Source organism: Arthroderma uncinatum (assembly GCF_011692745.1).
Source record: "Arthroderma uncinatum strain CBS 119779 chromosome Unknown scaffold5, whole genome shotgun sequence".
Classification (NCBI taxonomy): domain Eukaryota; kingdom Fungi; phylum Ascomycota; class Eurotiomycetes; order Onygenales; family Arthrodermataceae; genus Arthroderma; species Arthroderma uncinatum.
In genome coordinates, this window is record NW_022983867.1 from 1,182,712 (window position 1) to 1,198,122 (window position 15,411).

Consider the following 15,411-nt stretch of genomic DNA (forward strand, 5'->3'; position numbering starts at 1 on the left):
GAAGACCGCCTAATTGGAAACCTTTGCGCTCAATTTCTAGAAGACAAGACAGGGTATAAAAAAAGGCGTACCTCTTTCTCTATAACCAGTATCCATGAAATGCCAGACATATCCACCCGGTCGATTTCGTCAATCCTTGGGATAGAAACACCCTGGAAAGCTGTTTAGCACATAGCCAATGTACGACAATGCATCCGCATATGTATAGTAACCTCAGTGTAAGTATCGATTTCTATTAACGAGCCGTTTTTGAATCCAACCCTAAATCTTCCACCTATCATTCCCTTCGCTGCCGCTGCCTAGACAGACAATATTAGCATATTGAAGAGTTTGATAGAGATGGAATAAATGACATACCACATGTAACGCCGTCCGATCAACCCCGATTGTGAAGGCAATATCATCAACGTATCTGTCCACAAGTTGCTGGGATCCGAAGTATACTGGATCTTGGTAGAAGATGTCTCTTTTTGAGCTTATAAAGTCTCCATTAACTGCTTCCGATATGAGGCCCAATATCCTCGCAACAACACCTAATACCACATTCATTTATTTAGTAGTCCAGTTGGAAATCCTAGCGAAAGGCGGAGAAATATAGATCATGGATTGCATGGTGCAACATTTTCATACCAAACCGCCAGCCCTCTTGTGTTGTCTTCCCCGGCCAGGAGTATGTGCAGATGTGGGCTTCATCCTTTGACTCTAGTGCACTTGTCTCTGGGTTTAACGCGTACGTTGTATGAGTTGAACGTCGTTTCAGGGATATAGAAGGGCGGCCGTCAGGTTTAGACAATTCATCGAATATTGAAATCAGAAGTTCATTAATATATGTGGCCACTTTATCCCCACTCGGAGAGCAAACGAGGCTTTTAGACGAAACGATTTCCTGACTTTCCATGGATAGGGGTATCAAGTAAAACCAGGATAAGGTGCCAGAAAAAATCAACAAACGAGAATTTTCAACGCTCGTCGATGCACCTCGTACGAGCTAATGGGGAGGATATAGACACAGACATAGACATGCTAGGGGATGGTGTAAAAATGTCGAGGAGGTTGTATTTCCTAATTGGGTTCAACACGTGATGGTACGAATCTGGTACAATGGATATTTTGAACGCGTCGTAGAGAATTCATTCCAATCATTATAATTATCTTGGTCAAAAACGCATGTAACAGCAAGATAAGGATCAACCGGGGAGAGAGAGAAAGGGGGGGCTTCACTATCGCGGTTTTCTTGCCACTAGTATCTTTACCAATCCCCCCATACCCTCACTGTTCAATATTTCTAATTGCACCTTCTCACACAGATCTATAACGTCATCTGCGCTCCATCCAAGATATTTCGTTAAGAGACGCATACTGGAAGCCTCGAGGCCTTCAAACAGTACGATCAATGTCATTTTCCCAAGGGTTTTCTCCAACGGATCCTCAGGCCATGTGCCCACGGGGATATGGGTGTCGTATACACGGATATCAGTAAATCCGGCTGCTTCTAGTGCGGCAGGGCGGAAATGATCGAAGCTCCGTGGGAATCCTGCCACTTCTGCGGCAGAGCTGATTGCAGCCAGGTAAATGCTAAGGTATGAATTTGGGGGAGAGTTTGGCATGCTAAAGTCGTTTGCAATGAGGGCACAGTCAGCTACCTGAATAAGCCCGCCAGGGGCAAGGTGCTGGTAGGTTTGCTGGTAAAAGAATGACCAATCGGACACTCCGCCGCCTAACCCTCGAACGTGAATAAAATCGAAAGGTTCATGAAAGGTCCATTCCTCCTGGGCATCGTCGATTTGGAAGGAAACATTCGGCGGACAGATGCCGACTGATTCAGTGTCGAATAGACTAATATCGGTCGCTATTATTTCTGTGTTTGGGTACGCTTCACCCATGGCAAGAGCCCAATCACCAGGTCCGGAGCCAACATCGAGGACTCTTCTGATAGATTGAGGTAGAGCACATTTCATTAATCGACCTTCTAAGATAATGAGGTACATTTGATGAATAATGTTCAGGCGAGTCTGTTCCCGTTCATCGTTGGGCATGAAATATGTATTGTCACAATACTGACGGCCGTTCTCTTCCACCACTTGGAAGGCATGTTCTGATAAGGACTTTGTTGAACTGGAAAAGGGCGTTGATTAATCAATGAGACCATTCCAGCTTTATTCGATAAGAGAAGCTTCTCTTGATAACAAGCCATTTGGACTTACCCTGCATTTGTAGTGCTTTCGCCGGGAGCCAGGGAAGAATGCTGTCCGTCTGAACTGATATCGATATCTATATCAGGGACATCGCCTTCATCTGGCATATCTATGTCCATGTCAAAGGATCCCCCTCGCGGGAGATTATGTGTATGAGATTTCGTTTGGGCCATGACATGACGTCCGTCTATAACCAACTACGTTAGGTCCAAGGCCAATATAGACACACAATCAAGAAACGACGACAAACCCGCCCCGCCAGCTTCTCGAGATAGGATATATTTCTCAGAGGAGAATAGAAAGGGAAAAAACTCACTTCTTCGAATATAACCACACCCTATCTTACAACAGCATTAGCCCGAAGCCCCGAGTTTATTGACGTGCAGCAGCAGGAGTAAAAGGAAGCAATTCAAGGATCGTTTTATGCTGTGATGCGCCTGTCATTTGAGTGCCTAGGGGGTCCTCAAGTAGGAATTCCGTTTTTCTTTTTCTCCCCTATTCGTGATGGTCATTGGAGAAAGCGTGAATGAAGAGAGTGAAGTGAAAGGCGAGAAATTGGCTTCGTATATATTAACTAGACTCAATGTTGCCAAGTACAGTGAGAGTCTCCCCATTGCAAGCTCAGCCCAGACTCGAGCTAAGATTAAACCCTCATCCATTACGGAGTACACCAGCAACATGCGACACCCTCGTTTTTCGGTTTGCATTCGTCGGGAGAGTTGAATCCGGCGCAAGCACGCACCAGCGATAGGAAATGGTCGCACGGCATCTCCCAGCCAGAGGAGTTTCAGGGTTCTTTTCTTTTCCTCCTTTCCCTTTCCTTTTTCTTTTCTTTTCTTTTAGCTTTCTCGTCGTGCATGAAATAGTCCAAGCCCAGCGACTCCACATCTGGATGATACATCGTGACCAAAACGTGTCAGCATCCCGCGCCTATCCCTTAGTTTTATTCCGAGAAATGGCATGTTTCACCTGCGCAGGAGTCCACGATAGCCAGCTGCCTGCACCTTTGCACTTGCGATTCGTGCGATGGCGAGGCAGTGCAGCGAATCTCAGGGCAAAAAGGGGGATCGAGGGAAGGAAGTCGAAAAGAACTCGGATGGAAGGGCACGATGACACCGCGGACTTCTTCGGCTAACAGCCCCTGACCCAGAGCGGTGGGATCTGGTCAACGCTTATTTTTTGCTTCTTTAGCTCTCATTTGGTACCATTACAGAGGGAGGAACACACCCATATATATTACCACACCAAGGATTTATATGCAGCTGCGGCCCCATTTTCGTCGTTACCCAGTGCCCGCAAAAGAACCCGTCCGTTGTACTCCGTACTCCGTACGATCTAACGAATCGCTGTGGTTTGATGTGTGATGAGCTAGCCGGCAGCGAACCTGGTTGACGGGTCCGGGGAAGTGGGCACCATATTTCAACTGCACGCTCAGGGTACATATTTCTATATCAAATATGTACGGAGTATAGGCAGCACAGGGTATCACTACAAATACGGTCATGATCTCTCGTCATGGAGTCACCTAAGTTACGACCAATTCTCACCGTGCCCAAATATCTGCGTTCCATGGCCTACAGTGGCTTGACGTCGCTTCCACACCACTCTAGCTGATGCAAGGGTATGAGCCTGTGGTAGTGGAGTGATACCCATAACTCTTCACATCAGCTCATCACCCCAAGCCGTTCTGGCATCCAATCCCCTTCTTTCCCGTCATCCCGGCGCACTCAGAGATTCATGAACTAACAAGTTGCTGGCTGCATGACAGGGGATTGTTGTCTGGAACGGGGCACTGCATGATCATTATTAATCAGTGACCCCCTTTCCTTTGTTCTAAGTGAGATTTTTTTTGAGTTGCTTCAGTATTTTGCGTCCTCGGTGTGCTTCCTATGACTCGTGCATATGATACTTAATGTTGGATAGGACCACGTAAGGGTACGATGCACGCGAATATGACGGGTGATATATTTCTCTCCTATCTCGGAGGTGGCCGGCCGATATTTCTGCAAAGCCGCTTCCGCATCCCTTGGATTCCGGATGGGCCTGATCGCCGTGTTAGAACCGATGTCAACGTGTATTCCATATTCCATGGTAGCTTCTGATCCAGTCGAGTGGGCCAACCATGGACGTTTATCTTGCTGCGGGCTTGATGGAGCCGATGTGTTACCGGCATCATCCCTGTCCATATCGCTTGATCCTTTTCACCGACATTCTGGGTTCTCGCCGGAATTGGAAAACGGTGGTGGCACGCATCTATATCATTTTCCGCTTGCCTACTCCCATCGCACCAACAAAATGAGGCAGACAATCAGACGATTCATCTAGGGATACGGTAAGCTGATATGTCGAGGGCTACTGATAGTATGCCCGGCATCTCCGTGCCACATACGGTGAATATAAGCTGTGGTTATGTATTTTATGAAGAATAAATTGCTAATTTACAGCCTCTGGTCCCGTAGACCTGGTTCCGGGAACTGATCTGTTCAGCTAAAGACTCCTGATCCATTTCTATTGGTCAGTAAATTGTCCATATCTCACCAAATCGGCTTATGTGGTACAAAAATACCCATGGGCCCTGTCATCCGTTACTCTTCCACAGCCTGCTATGTACCGCTTGACTTGCACAGTTGCAAACTTGATTTCACCCCCGAGCTGCAGGATAAGGCACTCATTGAGGCGACACTGGCAATCCATCCAACCTCCCAATATAGGCACCAGCATTCCCACAGCCCTGTTGGTTCTGGCCAGGCCGAACTGGTGGATCAAGGATAGCAAAGATAACATCTTTCCACCATCCACCTTGAAACTCGGCTTCGCCAAACACCTCTGCCCAACAATCAGCTGCATCCTCCCTGGGATTTCCAAATGCTCCACAGCCGAAAGCACCCAAAACAATTCGTCTGTGTCCCTTCGATGCCGAAACCCTAAGAATAAGCCGCATTTTATCTTTCATTGTTTCCCTATCTGACGCTCGCTCATAGACCTGCTTTGATGACGCAGATGGTGTAGCTGCCTCGCCTCCGTCGTTATTCGAGCCTGTAATAACCCTCACAGTCTTCACTGGTGGTCTCACAAGGGCAGCAACACTAATGGCACTCACGATAGGCAGGGAATCTGGGTCGTCTAGGTCCATCAATTTATGCCCAAGCGCCCGGCTGCTTCTAAACACAACGACCGAAGGCGAATAGATAGCTCCACACTTTGGGATCCGGTAGAACCCTTCCTTGAGAGTTTCAATAAGTGTACTCCGTCGACAGAGCGATTCTTCTTGTGCTGCAGCTCCTGACAACCAGCCCCCACCTGGTCTTTTTGCGCTGGCCATGTTGAGAATGCATGTATGTCCATAGTCGGGTTCCGCGGTTGTATTATCATTCGCACTTGTGGCGGTGGTATTTGAGATGGCGTTCTGGTCATTCTTATTGGTCAAGTGAATTGCGGCATCAAATGTGTCTTGTTCCATGACACGCACCCTTACGCCGGTAAACCCAGGGCAATTCTCGGCCTTGAGGCGTGGAACACCGGGGCCGTGGATGAGGAACCCGTCCGAGCATTCCTGTGTCCGATCTAGAACCAATGGTATGAGATCTTTGGTTTCTTCGGAGATAATGCTAAGTTGCTGCCGGATTTGCTCCCTTCGCGGGTCTTGACATCGATGAGAATCACGTTTCGCGTTTCCATAGGAGCGGCTGCCCCCTCTTCTACTTGTGGCCATATTGAAAATTCAGAATTATGATGCCTTATGGAGTTATTTCTCTGTCTACGGAGCACATAATACGGAGTATATAAGCTGGAGGTGGCTTCCTGTTGAGTCATTGTTCTATCCATGACCTGAGTCAAAATTCTATACGAGCTGAGCTAGCTAACGCACTAGTATCAGGCGTCTTCCCATGGCCCAAACCAGCCGAGGAACTTGATACCAGCTTACGGCGTACATCGTCTACGGGATAGCTGTAGAGGAATTGTTCAACTCTTTCTCCTATTACGGCAATACGGAGTACTATATGCGGGATCTACGTCATTGTTCATTCATTGTCGATGCTACAGCTCGTTACCGCTATGCTTCCGCATATTACCATACAAAGGGGTACACGGAGATGGCCCGTTAACCGACCTTGCGTAATTTTTCTGCCTTCATTTTTCTTTTTCTTGAACAACGCACCCTCACTGCTTTTCTCCTGCCTGTGATCCAATTATGAACGTTACCAGGTGGTTGGGTTGGCAAGCGCGCCCACCGCGGGCTGAGTCGTGTCCGTCAAGACGATTTCCTAGCGGGGCAGATGGTCGCAAAAGAACGCAAGAATGATCCCCTAGTGGCCCATAGTGGCCGACCTATCGCCCTCAAGGTTCCCGGGACACTGGGAGGTGGGAATAGGGGATCAAATTCCTGGGAAAAAGGAAAAATGAGCGCACGGATATTGAAGGGGCTTGATCCAACGCTCTTCGGACATCAGATCCTCTCTGATTCAGCGCCACTGGCTCTTTGCTTTTCAAATATTCCTTTTCGAACCTGTTCCAATCCGTTGGGACATGTGGAATAGCGTGATTGTTCCTGTGGTCACTTTGGTGCATGCACCCCAAGCTTTTGGATCTGTAATCCTGTACCATGCACCGGGAGGACATGCCGCTTATAGGCACTCCGCCAAAGATGATCGTCGGTCGATATGGGAGACATCCATGTCTTGACGTCGAAGCGGGATAGGGAAGTTCAATCTGCAAGGCTCCCTGGTTTTACCGTAATTTTAACGGTAACTATTTAATCATGCATCTGCAGGCCCAGGCCCAGGCGTGAGGGAACTCCCTCTCTCCCGACATTGGTTGCATTCGTGTAAAGGTGAGGCCCCTCATTAATCCCGTTGTCGCTGCGGGATTGCACAATTAGCCCCCATCAGGATAAAATTTCCCTTCCCGGGAACAGTTGAAACACGATTCCGTGGGGGTGGCTTGGTTGCATTTCCTTATATACTTCAATATTGAAACTTCGGCCCGTGTCGTGATGTGTGCGAACAGTTCCTAATCGATAGGGAGGCTCTAGTGGTAGTAGATTATCTATCTCCTCGATTAGCTCCGTTGATTCTAGATAACATAGAACTTTTTGGATCTAATATATTTATATTCAGTAGTAACGATCTATTTGATTATTCAGGGTATCATATGCTATATTCATATTTCATGAGGCATCCGTGCAGAGAGGTTAGACAATTCCATGTATACTTGTACAACGAACTTCCCCTTGCTGCCGAGTTTCAGCTTCGCGAGCTCAGACATGCCGCTACTTCTGAAGGTGCAGTGAGCTCGGCGCCATGAAACTTTGACGGGAGCTTCGATTGGTGGTTCGACCGTCGTTAGCGAAGCTGCACGGTGCTTTTACAATCAAATTCACCCAGACTTTAGCGTCCTTGAACCCTCAGCTCAGACAACATTACCTGCTTCCTCTTTGAGCTTTGCAGTAAGCCTATGCAGGCCGCTCCCGAACACGCTAACGATGAAGGCCGCTCCCGTCGCACCAATAGAGATGGCCAAGGCTAGCTTGATGCCAGCCGTGTAAGCCTCAACAATTCCAGGCACCTCAGTAGCCGAAAAGGCGGCTCGGATCTGAGTGGCCCCTGTGGCAATAACTTCGGCTGGGTTAACGCTGGGAGCAGTGGAAGGTAGAGTGGTAATCATCCTGTTGACAAATGCTGCTTGTGCTGCCGAAACAAATGAAGTGCCGCCGGCATTCATAAAGACTTTGAAGAAACTCCTGTTAGCCATTGTTTCCCCCTTTATATTCACGGATTAAGGACCTACACAAGACGATAGCCGTTATCGATGACATATCCTTAGGATCTGCATTGCCTTGGCTAACAATGATTGGAACCTGGAATGCCATACCCCAACCGATACCGCCGAGAATTTGATAGCCAATCCATTTTGCTGGGGCAGTGCCGATGTCAAAGGTGGAGAGCAATCCGGCCGCGATAATTGCAATCAAAGAGCCGAGGACCATTACAAAATCAACAAAACCGACCCCTGAAATGAATATACCAGAAGAAATCATGGTGATAGTGACGGCCAAGATGAGCGGGAGGTTGTACACACCTGACATAGTGGGGCTAGCGTCATGAATGCTCTGGAAGTAGATGGGTAGGTAATATATGACGAGAAAGTAGGAACCGGAAAAGAAGAATGTGAAAATGCAGCTCGTTCCGACGTTGAGTTTCTTGAAGAGGCGTGGGACTACCATGGCTCGCTCGCCCTGGAAAGTCTCCCAGAAAACAAAAGCGATCAAGATGGCAACACAGCCAACTAGGAGACCAATCACCTCACTGCTGTTCCATGGCTTGGTCTGTCCGCCAGATTGCATGGCTAGGAGGTATGCCACGATCGCACCCATCATCATAGCAGTACCGACAGGATCCATTTGCAAGAACCTTTCCTTCCAGGTCGCCATGACGGGTTTAGCGGTATCAGGAGTGTGAAAAAGAGGAATATGATGAAGCCTGCAATACCACCGACTGGCAAGTTGATATAGAAGCACCAGCGCCATGATACTTTGTCTGCAAAGATTCCCCCTATCAGGGGGCCGATCACAGAGGCAATGCCATAAGACACCCCGACGAAGCCAGTATACATGGCCCGTTTTTTGGGTTCCGCGACAAAGGCGATGATAGTGTATGCACCAGTCCCGATTCCTGCGGCGCCTAGGCCGGTGATAGCACGGCCGACAATAAGGGTCGTGGAGTTTGGTGCTAGAGCGCACACCAAGCTGCCTACCTCGAAAACGCCGACGGAGGCAAGAAACGTGGACTTGAGTGAGAAGTATTTGTAGGCCTTGCCCCAAGATGACTGGAAGCCACCGTTGGTCATGAAAAATGCAGATCCGTACCATGATACCTTATCAAGGCCACGAAACTCATCTGTGATTTTAGGGATTGCTGTTGCAACGATGGTCTGACAATGGTAGGTTAGATATTTATTACGTAGATAGGGCTAGCATATACAAAGCTGGAGGGGTTCTCACAAGGTCTAGAGAGGCGAGGAAGATGCTGAGAATAATGGCGAGGATAATGAAGAACAGTTTGGCACCCTGGGGGTAAGTCTCTGTAGTCTCTATGTCCTTATCTTGGCCCGTGGTCGTGCTGTCTTCCCTGGACCCTGATGATTCTAGAGGAGAACCGAGGACTGATGTTGAATTTGGCTGTTTCTCGCGGTCTGATAATACGCTCGTGGTCGCGTTTGTCCCTGGCTGCTCAGCAGGGAGCTGGGGGTGATCCAAGGGAGCCATTGCCTGTTTATATGGTTCAAATCGACACCCCGAGGCTTTGTGTGTATCTGGATGGTCTGATTGAAGCCTTGCCTGACAGAGTGTTCATGCTCTCTCTATATATTCCGATCTAGCCCCCCAAGGCTGGGAGATCGTCCGCAGGGATGTACATAAGAATGAGCAAGAATGAGCCATCAGGCTAGCAATCTAAAGCTGATAACCTATCGAACCTAGTTGGCAAAAGTAAAGGGCCATTCAAGGCCATCTCAAGCTCGTCTCCCGTTCGCTAGCATCCGGCTTCCTCAAAATCATCCATGTTGACGAAGTTGAATGTTGTAACCATGCTTAAATTGATGCTTAAATAGAAGCCGGATGGCCCACAGCTCTGGGCCCGTCTTGGCGCATCGTCCTCCCAAACATCTGCGAGTCATGCGAAGGTAGAGCAAAGGAGGCAGCATCAAACACAAGTCTTCGGCGGTTTTGGTCAGGGAGCGCGGAACCAGAGCGACTCGCGAGAGAGTGTTATTATAGAAGGGTTTGTCTCCACGGAAGAAGAAACGCATCATCACTTGCATTTTACCTTGAGTGAGAGCGCGCGCAAAATCTAATTAACAAGCACGAAAAATAGCACGATCAAAGAGAGATAAACTCGAAAAAGCCATGGCTTCTACACATACATCCTCGTTCTTCATCGCCTCGATCGGCAATCCAGGCCCAACCTACTACAACACCCTCCACAGTGCCGGTCACATCCTCCTCCGCTCCTTCGCTGAGCTCATGAACGCCGGCCCATTCAGCCCCGATCCTAGTCTCAGCAACGGCCTAACGGCGGAAACATACCTCCCCAAGACCCAGAGCCGGCTTACCCTCTGGCAATCGCCGAGCTATATGAATACGTCGGGCCCGTCGTTGGCGAGGGCGTATAAATCATGGCTTGCACGGGAGAATATTGTACCTGATATCCCCGTTCCTCCCTTGGGAGTAGGGAAGAAGAAAGCAAAGGGGATGAAGCCCATGACACATAACCGGACGACGAACTTGATATTACTGCATGACGAGTTGGAACGGTCGTATGGGAATTTATTTCTTCGGTATGGTGGGCCGGAAATGAGCTCGAAGGGCCATAATGGGATTAAGAGTGCGGTGGAGAGCCTGGTTAAAGCCAAGTTACTCTCTTCCGGTGGTGGTGGACCATCTTCGAAAACCCCGACGGCGTTAATGCGGCTGGCCATTGGGGTTGGAAGACCTGTATCCCGTGAAAGAGACGCGGTGTCTGATTATCTGTTAAAGTCGATATCGAAGTCCCAACATGATGCTCTAGCCGCTAAAGGGACCGACTTACAGCAGTTATTAGAAAGAGAGATATTGCGGATTTATAAGGCGATGGAGCCCGACGAGCCACCTGCGGTGTTGACGGGTGAAAGCCGGATATAAGATATATGTTGATTTGTGGGCGGCTATTTACGCTGTTGGATACTGTGATTTGTACGACTAGCGATAGAATAGAATAGACCTAATGACTAGAATTCATGAGCTGTATAGTCATTTATACCTGAGTATCCTTTATGTATATTTACGATTTATATAAATTGCATTGCGATACATGACCCGTCCCAATATCAACGATTTAAACAAGTGGTGGAGAAGATGGCGAAGGAAGGCCGTGTATATAAAATAAAAATGATAACAGTAAGGGGAGATACGCACCATTCCCCCCAATGCTTCCCACCACCTGGATGGGGGAGACGTGCTAAAATAAATCAAGTCCTGATATACGCCGATATCATATAGTCATTGCCGTCATCTTTCGTGATCTTACTGTTTCCCTCATTTACCAGATGCGAGAAGCGCTTATAGACCCGTTTTGGCGTCTTCGACGGGAGAGAGAGCGGTGGGGGACGCAGTTGTCGCAGGTACAGATGAAGAACAGGGTATTGGCGATGCGGAGGTTTGTATAGGACTAATATTGGTCCCTTGACTTAATCCGGCTCCATCATCGTTTACGGCAACAGCCACTGCCAACGGTGACGGTGACCGTTGGCCCGAGGATGCGGCGAAAGACGCAGCAGCAGCTGTGAATCGCTTAATAGGGCTAGGACGAGGAGGAGGGCGATTAGGGGCGGTAGCGGTGAGGACTGAAGGATTAGATGAACCTGACATCATGCTATCCTTCCTAGCTTGCGTCCATAGGCCAGAGACGCCGGTTGCTTTCTTCTCAACTCTTCGGTTGAGATATACCTTTGGCGTAGGCGATTGACGTTCACGGCTCTGGTTGGTGATTCGGTCGATTATCTCCTTGTACGCTGTCTCATAGATATCATAGTCTGCTGCGGGAGGAGACTCGCTGACAATCATGGGTGTATCAGCAACGAGAGGGTTGGGAGGTATGTGGATCCCGTCAGTTACTGAGGATATGGAAATTTTGTCTTCGGCGAGATTAGGCTGGGTTGACGAGCCTTCGGAGTCAGGGCTGAAATTTGACGGGCCAATGTTGAGAAATAGCATTTCTTCCTCTAGCGGATCACGGGCATGCCCACGAGTTCCTTCTAGGCCGGCTGATTTTGTTGGTGAACTGGCCCTGGGAGTGGTCTGGTATTGGGGTGATGGTGATTGGCAGACTTCAACAGTGTTTGGAGATGGGAGTGAGATGTGAGATGGCTTCTCGGTAGTTCCCTGGCTTGGTCGCTTGGGTTGGTTCGGCCGTCTTGGATAGACGTGCTCTTTGATACTCCGATGATGCAAGACTGCACTGAACTCTTCTTCTTCCTCCTCTCCCATGATAAGAGGGGGCTTGACGAAGTGTGCTTCTTCGCCCTCGCCGAGAATGCTTTCCATCTGCAGTGGGCTTCCATCATTGATGAGTCTCTTGAACTTCTGAACGGCTTTTACCTGTTGATCGAGGGAGGTTAGTCAAGAATAGGACCATAGACGTAGACATTGGTCAAGACATACTACTATAAGTGCGTGTCCGAGATTTTTTGTGATGGCAGAATCCATCTCTTCGTCTGTTGGCGGCCCTACGAGGGTCGCAGTATTCTCCTCTTCGGATAAAAGGGGGTCTGCACCGCGTTTGGTAACCCACGGATGGTCCTAAACCTGTGAATCAGCAGATAGGAAAAAAGAAAAGCAATCAAAATGGCTACACCTACTCTTATTTGCGGCATGGTGATTCTCTTCGTAGGGTCCTTCTCTAGAATTCTCTCCATGAGATCCTTAAAATCCTCGTTCGTCTCACCCGGTAGCTCCACCTGATCTTCTCTAATGGAGTTATACAGATCAAATATATTGCTTGTGTGGAACGGAATACGTCCGTATCGAAGACAATACAACGTTACGCCCATGGACCATACGTCTACCGCTCGACCGGAGATCTCGCCATGTTTGGCCACACACAGCTCTGGCGGGATAAAAGCAGGCGACCCAGCTGACTTGGCAATATACATATCAGAAGTTTTTTCAAACATCTCCGAGACACCAAAGTCAACGATTTTGAGGACGTCGTCATTAGTCAATAGGCAGTTATCAGGCTTTATATCGCGATGCACGATTCCCTGGGTGTGTAGATATTCGATACCCAGGATAAGGTCCCGGAACCAGCAGCGGCAGTTTTCTTCGCTGTACGGGTCTGCCTGTTCACCAAGGCCGACTTTCATGATGACTCCCTTCTTGCACATCTCCATGACCATGTAGAGCGAGTCTTCGGTGGGGTCGTCTAGCACCTCTATCAACGATACAAGATTGCTGTGGTTGAGCTTCTTCATGATGGCAATCTCTTCTTTGATAAGGTACAGTGAATTCCTATTCTCGGCTTCGTCGAGTCCAGACGGGTGTCTATGGAGCGGTGAATTGAAGCCAACACCTGCCGGCTGGACGCCAGGATGCCTACCCGGTCGACGGCGTAGAACATGGGACTGGGCGCGTTTCCGTAGTCGTGACTTGGAGAATTCTTTAACTGCCTAGACGAGAGTTAGACAAAGGAGATGAACAATTTCCAGCAGCTCATCAAGATATACATATTCCTGTCCGTACTGATCCGTAGCTAGATGGACGGCACCGAACGAGCCCCTGCCAATCTCCTGCTTGATCAAGTATTGATTTATACGGTGTTCTGCGGTGTTATCGTCCTGGCTGTTGGTATACGTCGACTGGGCATTGAGGGTTTCCTTGACACGGCTATTCATTAGTCAATCGAATCGAATCATTACGGAAAACGGTTTGGGCGCGTAGACGGGATGAACGAACTTTGACTTGTCGCGGGGCCATGGGATACCGAGCATGCTGCCTCAGGGGGCTATCGTAGGAGCCGGAGGAGGGCCTGGCGCTGTGCCATGTCCGTCAGTCCGGTGTACAGCCATCCAGGTCAGAGAAGACGACGACATACCTCTTGAGGGCATTCTGACTGGGCTCCGAGCTTGTCGACGAGACATATTTTGTGTCTAGAGCAAGTTGGGCCGTCCGGCCGTGCTTTGAGATGGGATCGGCGTCCATCTAGCGATCAGGCATTAGTGAGGAGCGACGAGGAGCGGAGGAGACATGGTATCTAGACATTACCGTCAAGACTGGGAGCAAGACTGCGCTTGAGCTGCCTCAAAACATGCACTCGATATATCTGACCGTCTGTCTGCCCACGCGTGCGTCCAAGCATCCAAGGTGCATGCACAGGGGAAGGCTGAATGGATGTGGGGTATGGCGGTCGACCGGGACTTGATCTAGGTGATCAATACGACTTCATGGTGTTCCGCCACAGGTGAGAGTAGCGATGTGTATAGGAGTTTCGGCAATCAAGGAGACGTTTCATCAAAGTCAAGCTACAGGCCTTGACCAGAACTAGATCATGGCGTCGAGTATAAGGGCTGTATCTTTTTTATTTTTTTTGTTTAAATCGGCGAACGGTTGGCTGCTTGGCCCGTCCTATCGCGATCGATGCTCGGGCAAGGCAAGCGGGCGTTCGGTTTTAAATCGGCCGCTTACGTACTCTGCAAGAGAAGTCCAACCAGCCTTCGACGTCGAGACACCGGGATTTCTCCAGGAAGCAGAAGAGTCGACGAGCTCGAGGTTGTTGTTGTTGTATATCTACTTGGACGGTCCAACAAGACTTTCGAGGCGGAGGTTTAGTAGAGTCACGTGGACCAGCGTTTCCCCCTTTGGAGAGCTAAAGTGGTAAACAGTTAAGCAGAACATATATCGACAGCTCTGCACCATGGTCGTCTACTCGTTCTTCATCTTCGACCGACACGGTAAGTAGAGCGTTTCCCCGCAGCGAGAAGACGGCGATGCTAACAGAGACCAGCGGAATGCATATACCAGCGCCAATGGTACCCGCGTGCGAGCGCAGTCGGCGGAGGAGGTATCAAGGACTCGCACCCATCTGACGGACCAGGAGCCCTCTCCAACGGCCTCTCCAAGGACACCCACAAGCCGGTCTCTACGGACACGCGACTGGTCTTCGGCGCCGTCTTCTCGCTGCGGAACATGGTGCGGAAGCTAGGTGGTGATGACGACAAGTATAACACCCGATCTAGGATAGAAGAGGAGAGCTAACGTGGATGCGGACAGCTTTGTGTGCTACCGAACGGGCCAGTATAAGCTACACTACTACGAGACGCCGACGAACCTGAAGTTTGTGATGATGACGGACACCAAGGCGAACAACATGCGCCTGGCCCTGCACCAGATATACGTCAACCTCTACGTAGAATACGGTCAGCCAGCGCCCGTCCCCCTATAATGCAGGAAGATATGCTAACTCGTGATGCGGTGGTAGTCGTCAAGAACCCTCTGTCCCCCGTCGAGCACCCTGGCGGCGTGGGCGTGTATAACGAGCTCTTCGAAGAGTCACTGGAACAGTTTGTGGTACGTATCTTTCCCCTGGACGGTTGATATAGATGTTAATTGTGGTCTAGACCCGAGTCCTGTCATAGTTCTGGTACATGCCTGGGCGATAGTCGATGCCATACTATATGTCACAGCTGT

At 49.3% G+C, this 15,411-nt stretch overlaps 6 protein-coding genes across 6 annotated transcripts; 2 read left to right on the top strand and 4 right to left on the bottom strand.

Annotated features, from left to right (window-relative positions):
* Nucleotides 1-1,220: 1,220 nt before the first annotated feature.
* Nucleotides 1,221-1,988, bottom strand: GIQ15_06751 (uncharacterized protein; the record flags this gene model as incomplete). Its single annotated transcript, XM_033554168.1, has 1 exon — nt 1,221-1,988. The coding sequence occupies one exon, from the start codon at nt 1,986-1,988 to the stop codon at nt 1,221-1,223; it is 768 nt and encodes a 255-aa protein (XP_033403683.1).
* A 2,875-nt stretch (nt 1,989-4,863) lies between these two features.
* GIQ15_06752 (uncharacterized protein) lies at nt 4,864-5,907 on the bottom strand (the record flags this gene model as incomplete). The annotated part of the gene is made up of 1 exon (XM_033554169.1): nt 4,864-5,907. The coding sequence occupies one exon, from the start codon at nt 5,905-5,907 to the stop codon at nt 4,864-4,866; it is 1,044 nt and encodes a 347-aa protein (XP_033403684.1).
* A 1,697-nt stretch (nt 5,908-7,604) lies between these two features.
* GIQ15_06753 (GliA) lies at nt 7,605-9,459 on the bottom strand (the record flags this gene model as incomplete). The annotated part of the gene is made up of 4 exons (XM_033554170.1): nt 7,605-7,921; nt 7,983-8,674; nt 8,713-9,125; nt 9,196-9,459. The coding sequence occupies 4 exons, from the start codon at nt 9,457-9,459 to the stop codon at nt 7,605-7,607; spliced, it is 1,686 nt and encodes a 561-aa protein (XP_033403685.1).
* A 639-nt stretch (nt 9,460-10,098) lies between these two features.
* GIQ15_06754 (uncharacterized protein) lies at nt 10,099-10,872 on the top strand (the record flags this gene model as incomplete). The annotated part of the gene is made up of 1 exon (XM_033554171.1): nt 10,099-10,872. One exon carries the CDS (start codon nt 10,099-10,101, stop codon nt 10,870-10,872), a length of 774 nt encoding a protein of 257 aa, XP_033403686.1.
* A 417-nt stretch (nt 10,873-11,289) lies between these two features.
* GIQ15_06755 (CAMKK/META protein kinase) lies at nt 11,290-13,926 on the bottom strand (the record flags this gene model as incomplete). Its single annotated transcript, XM_033554172.1, has 6 exons — nt 11,290-12,327; nt 12,391-12,528; nt 12,588-13,394; nt 13,452-13,611; nt 13,709-13,759; nt 13,820-13,926. 6 exons carry the CDS (start codon nt 13,924-13,926, stop codon nt 11,290-11,292), a joined length of 2,301 nt encoding a protein of 766 aa, XP_033403687.1.
* A 712-nt stretch (nt 13,927-14,638) lies between these two features.
* Nucleotides 14,639-15,359, top strand: GIQ15_06756 (uncharacterized protein; the record flags this gene model as incomplete). Its single annotated transcript, XM_033554173.1, has 5 exons — nt 14,639-14,675; nt 14,729-14,942; nt 14,995-15,140; nt 15,203-15,291; nt 15,342-15,359. 5 exons carry the CDS (start codon nt 14,639-14,641, stop codon nt 15,357-15,359), a joined length of 504 nt encoding a protein of 167 aa, XP_033403688.1.
* Nucleotides 15,360-15,411: the final 52 nt, after the last annotated feature.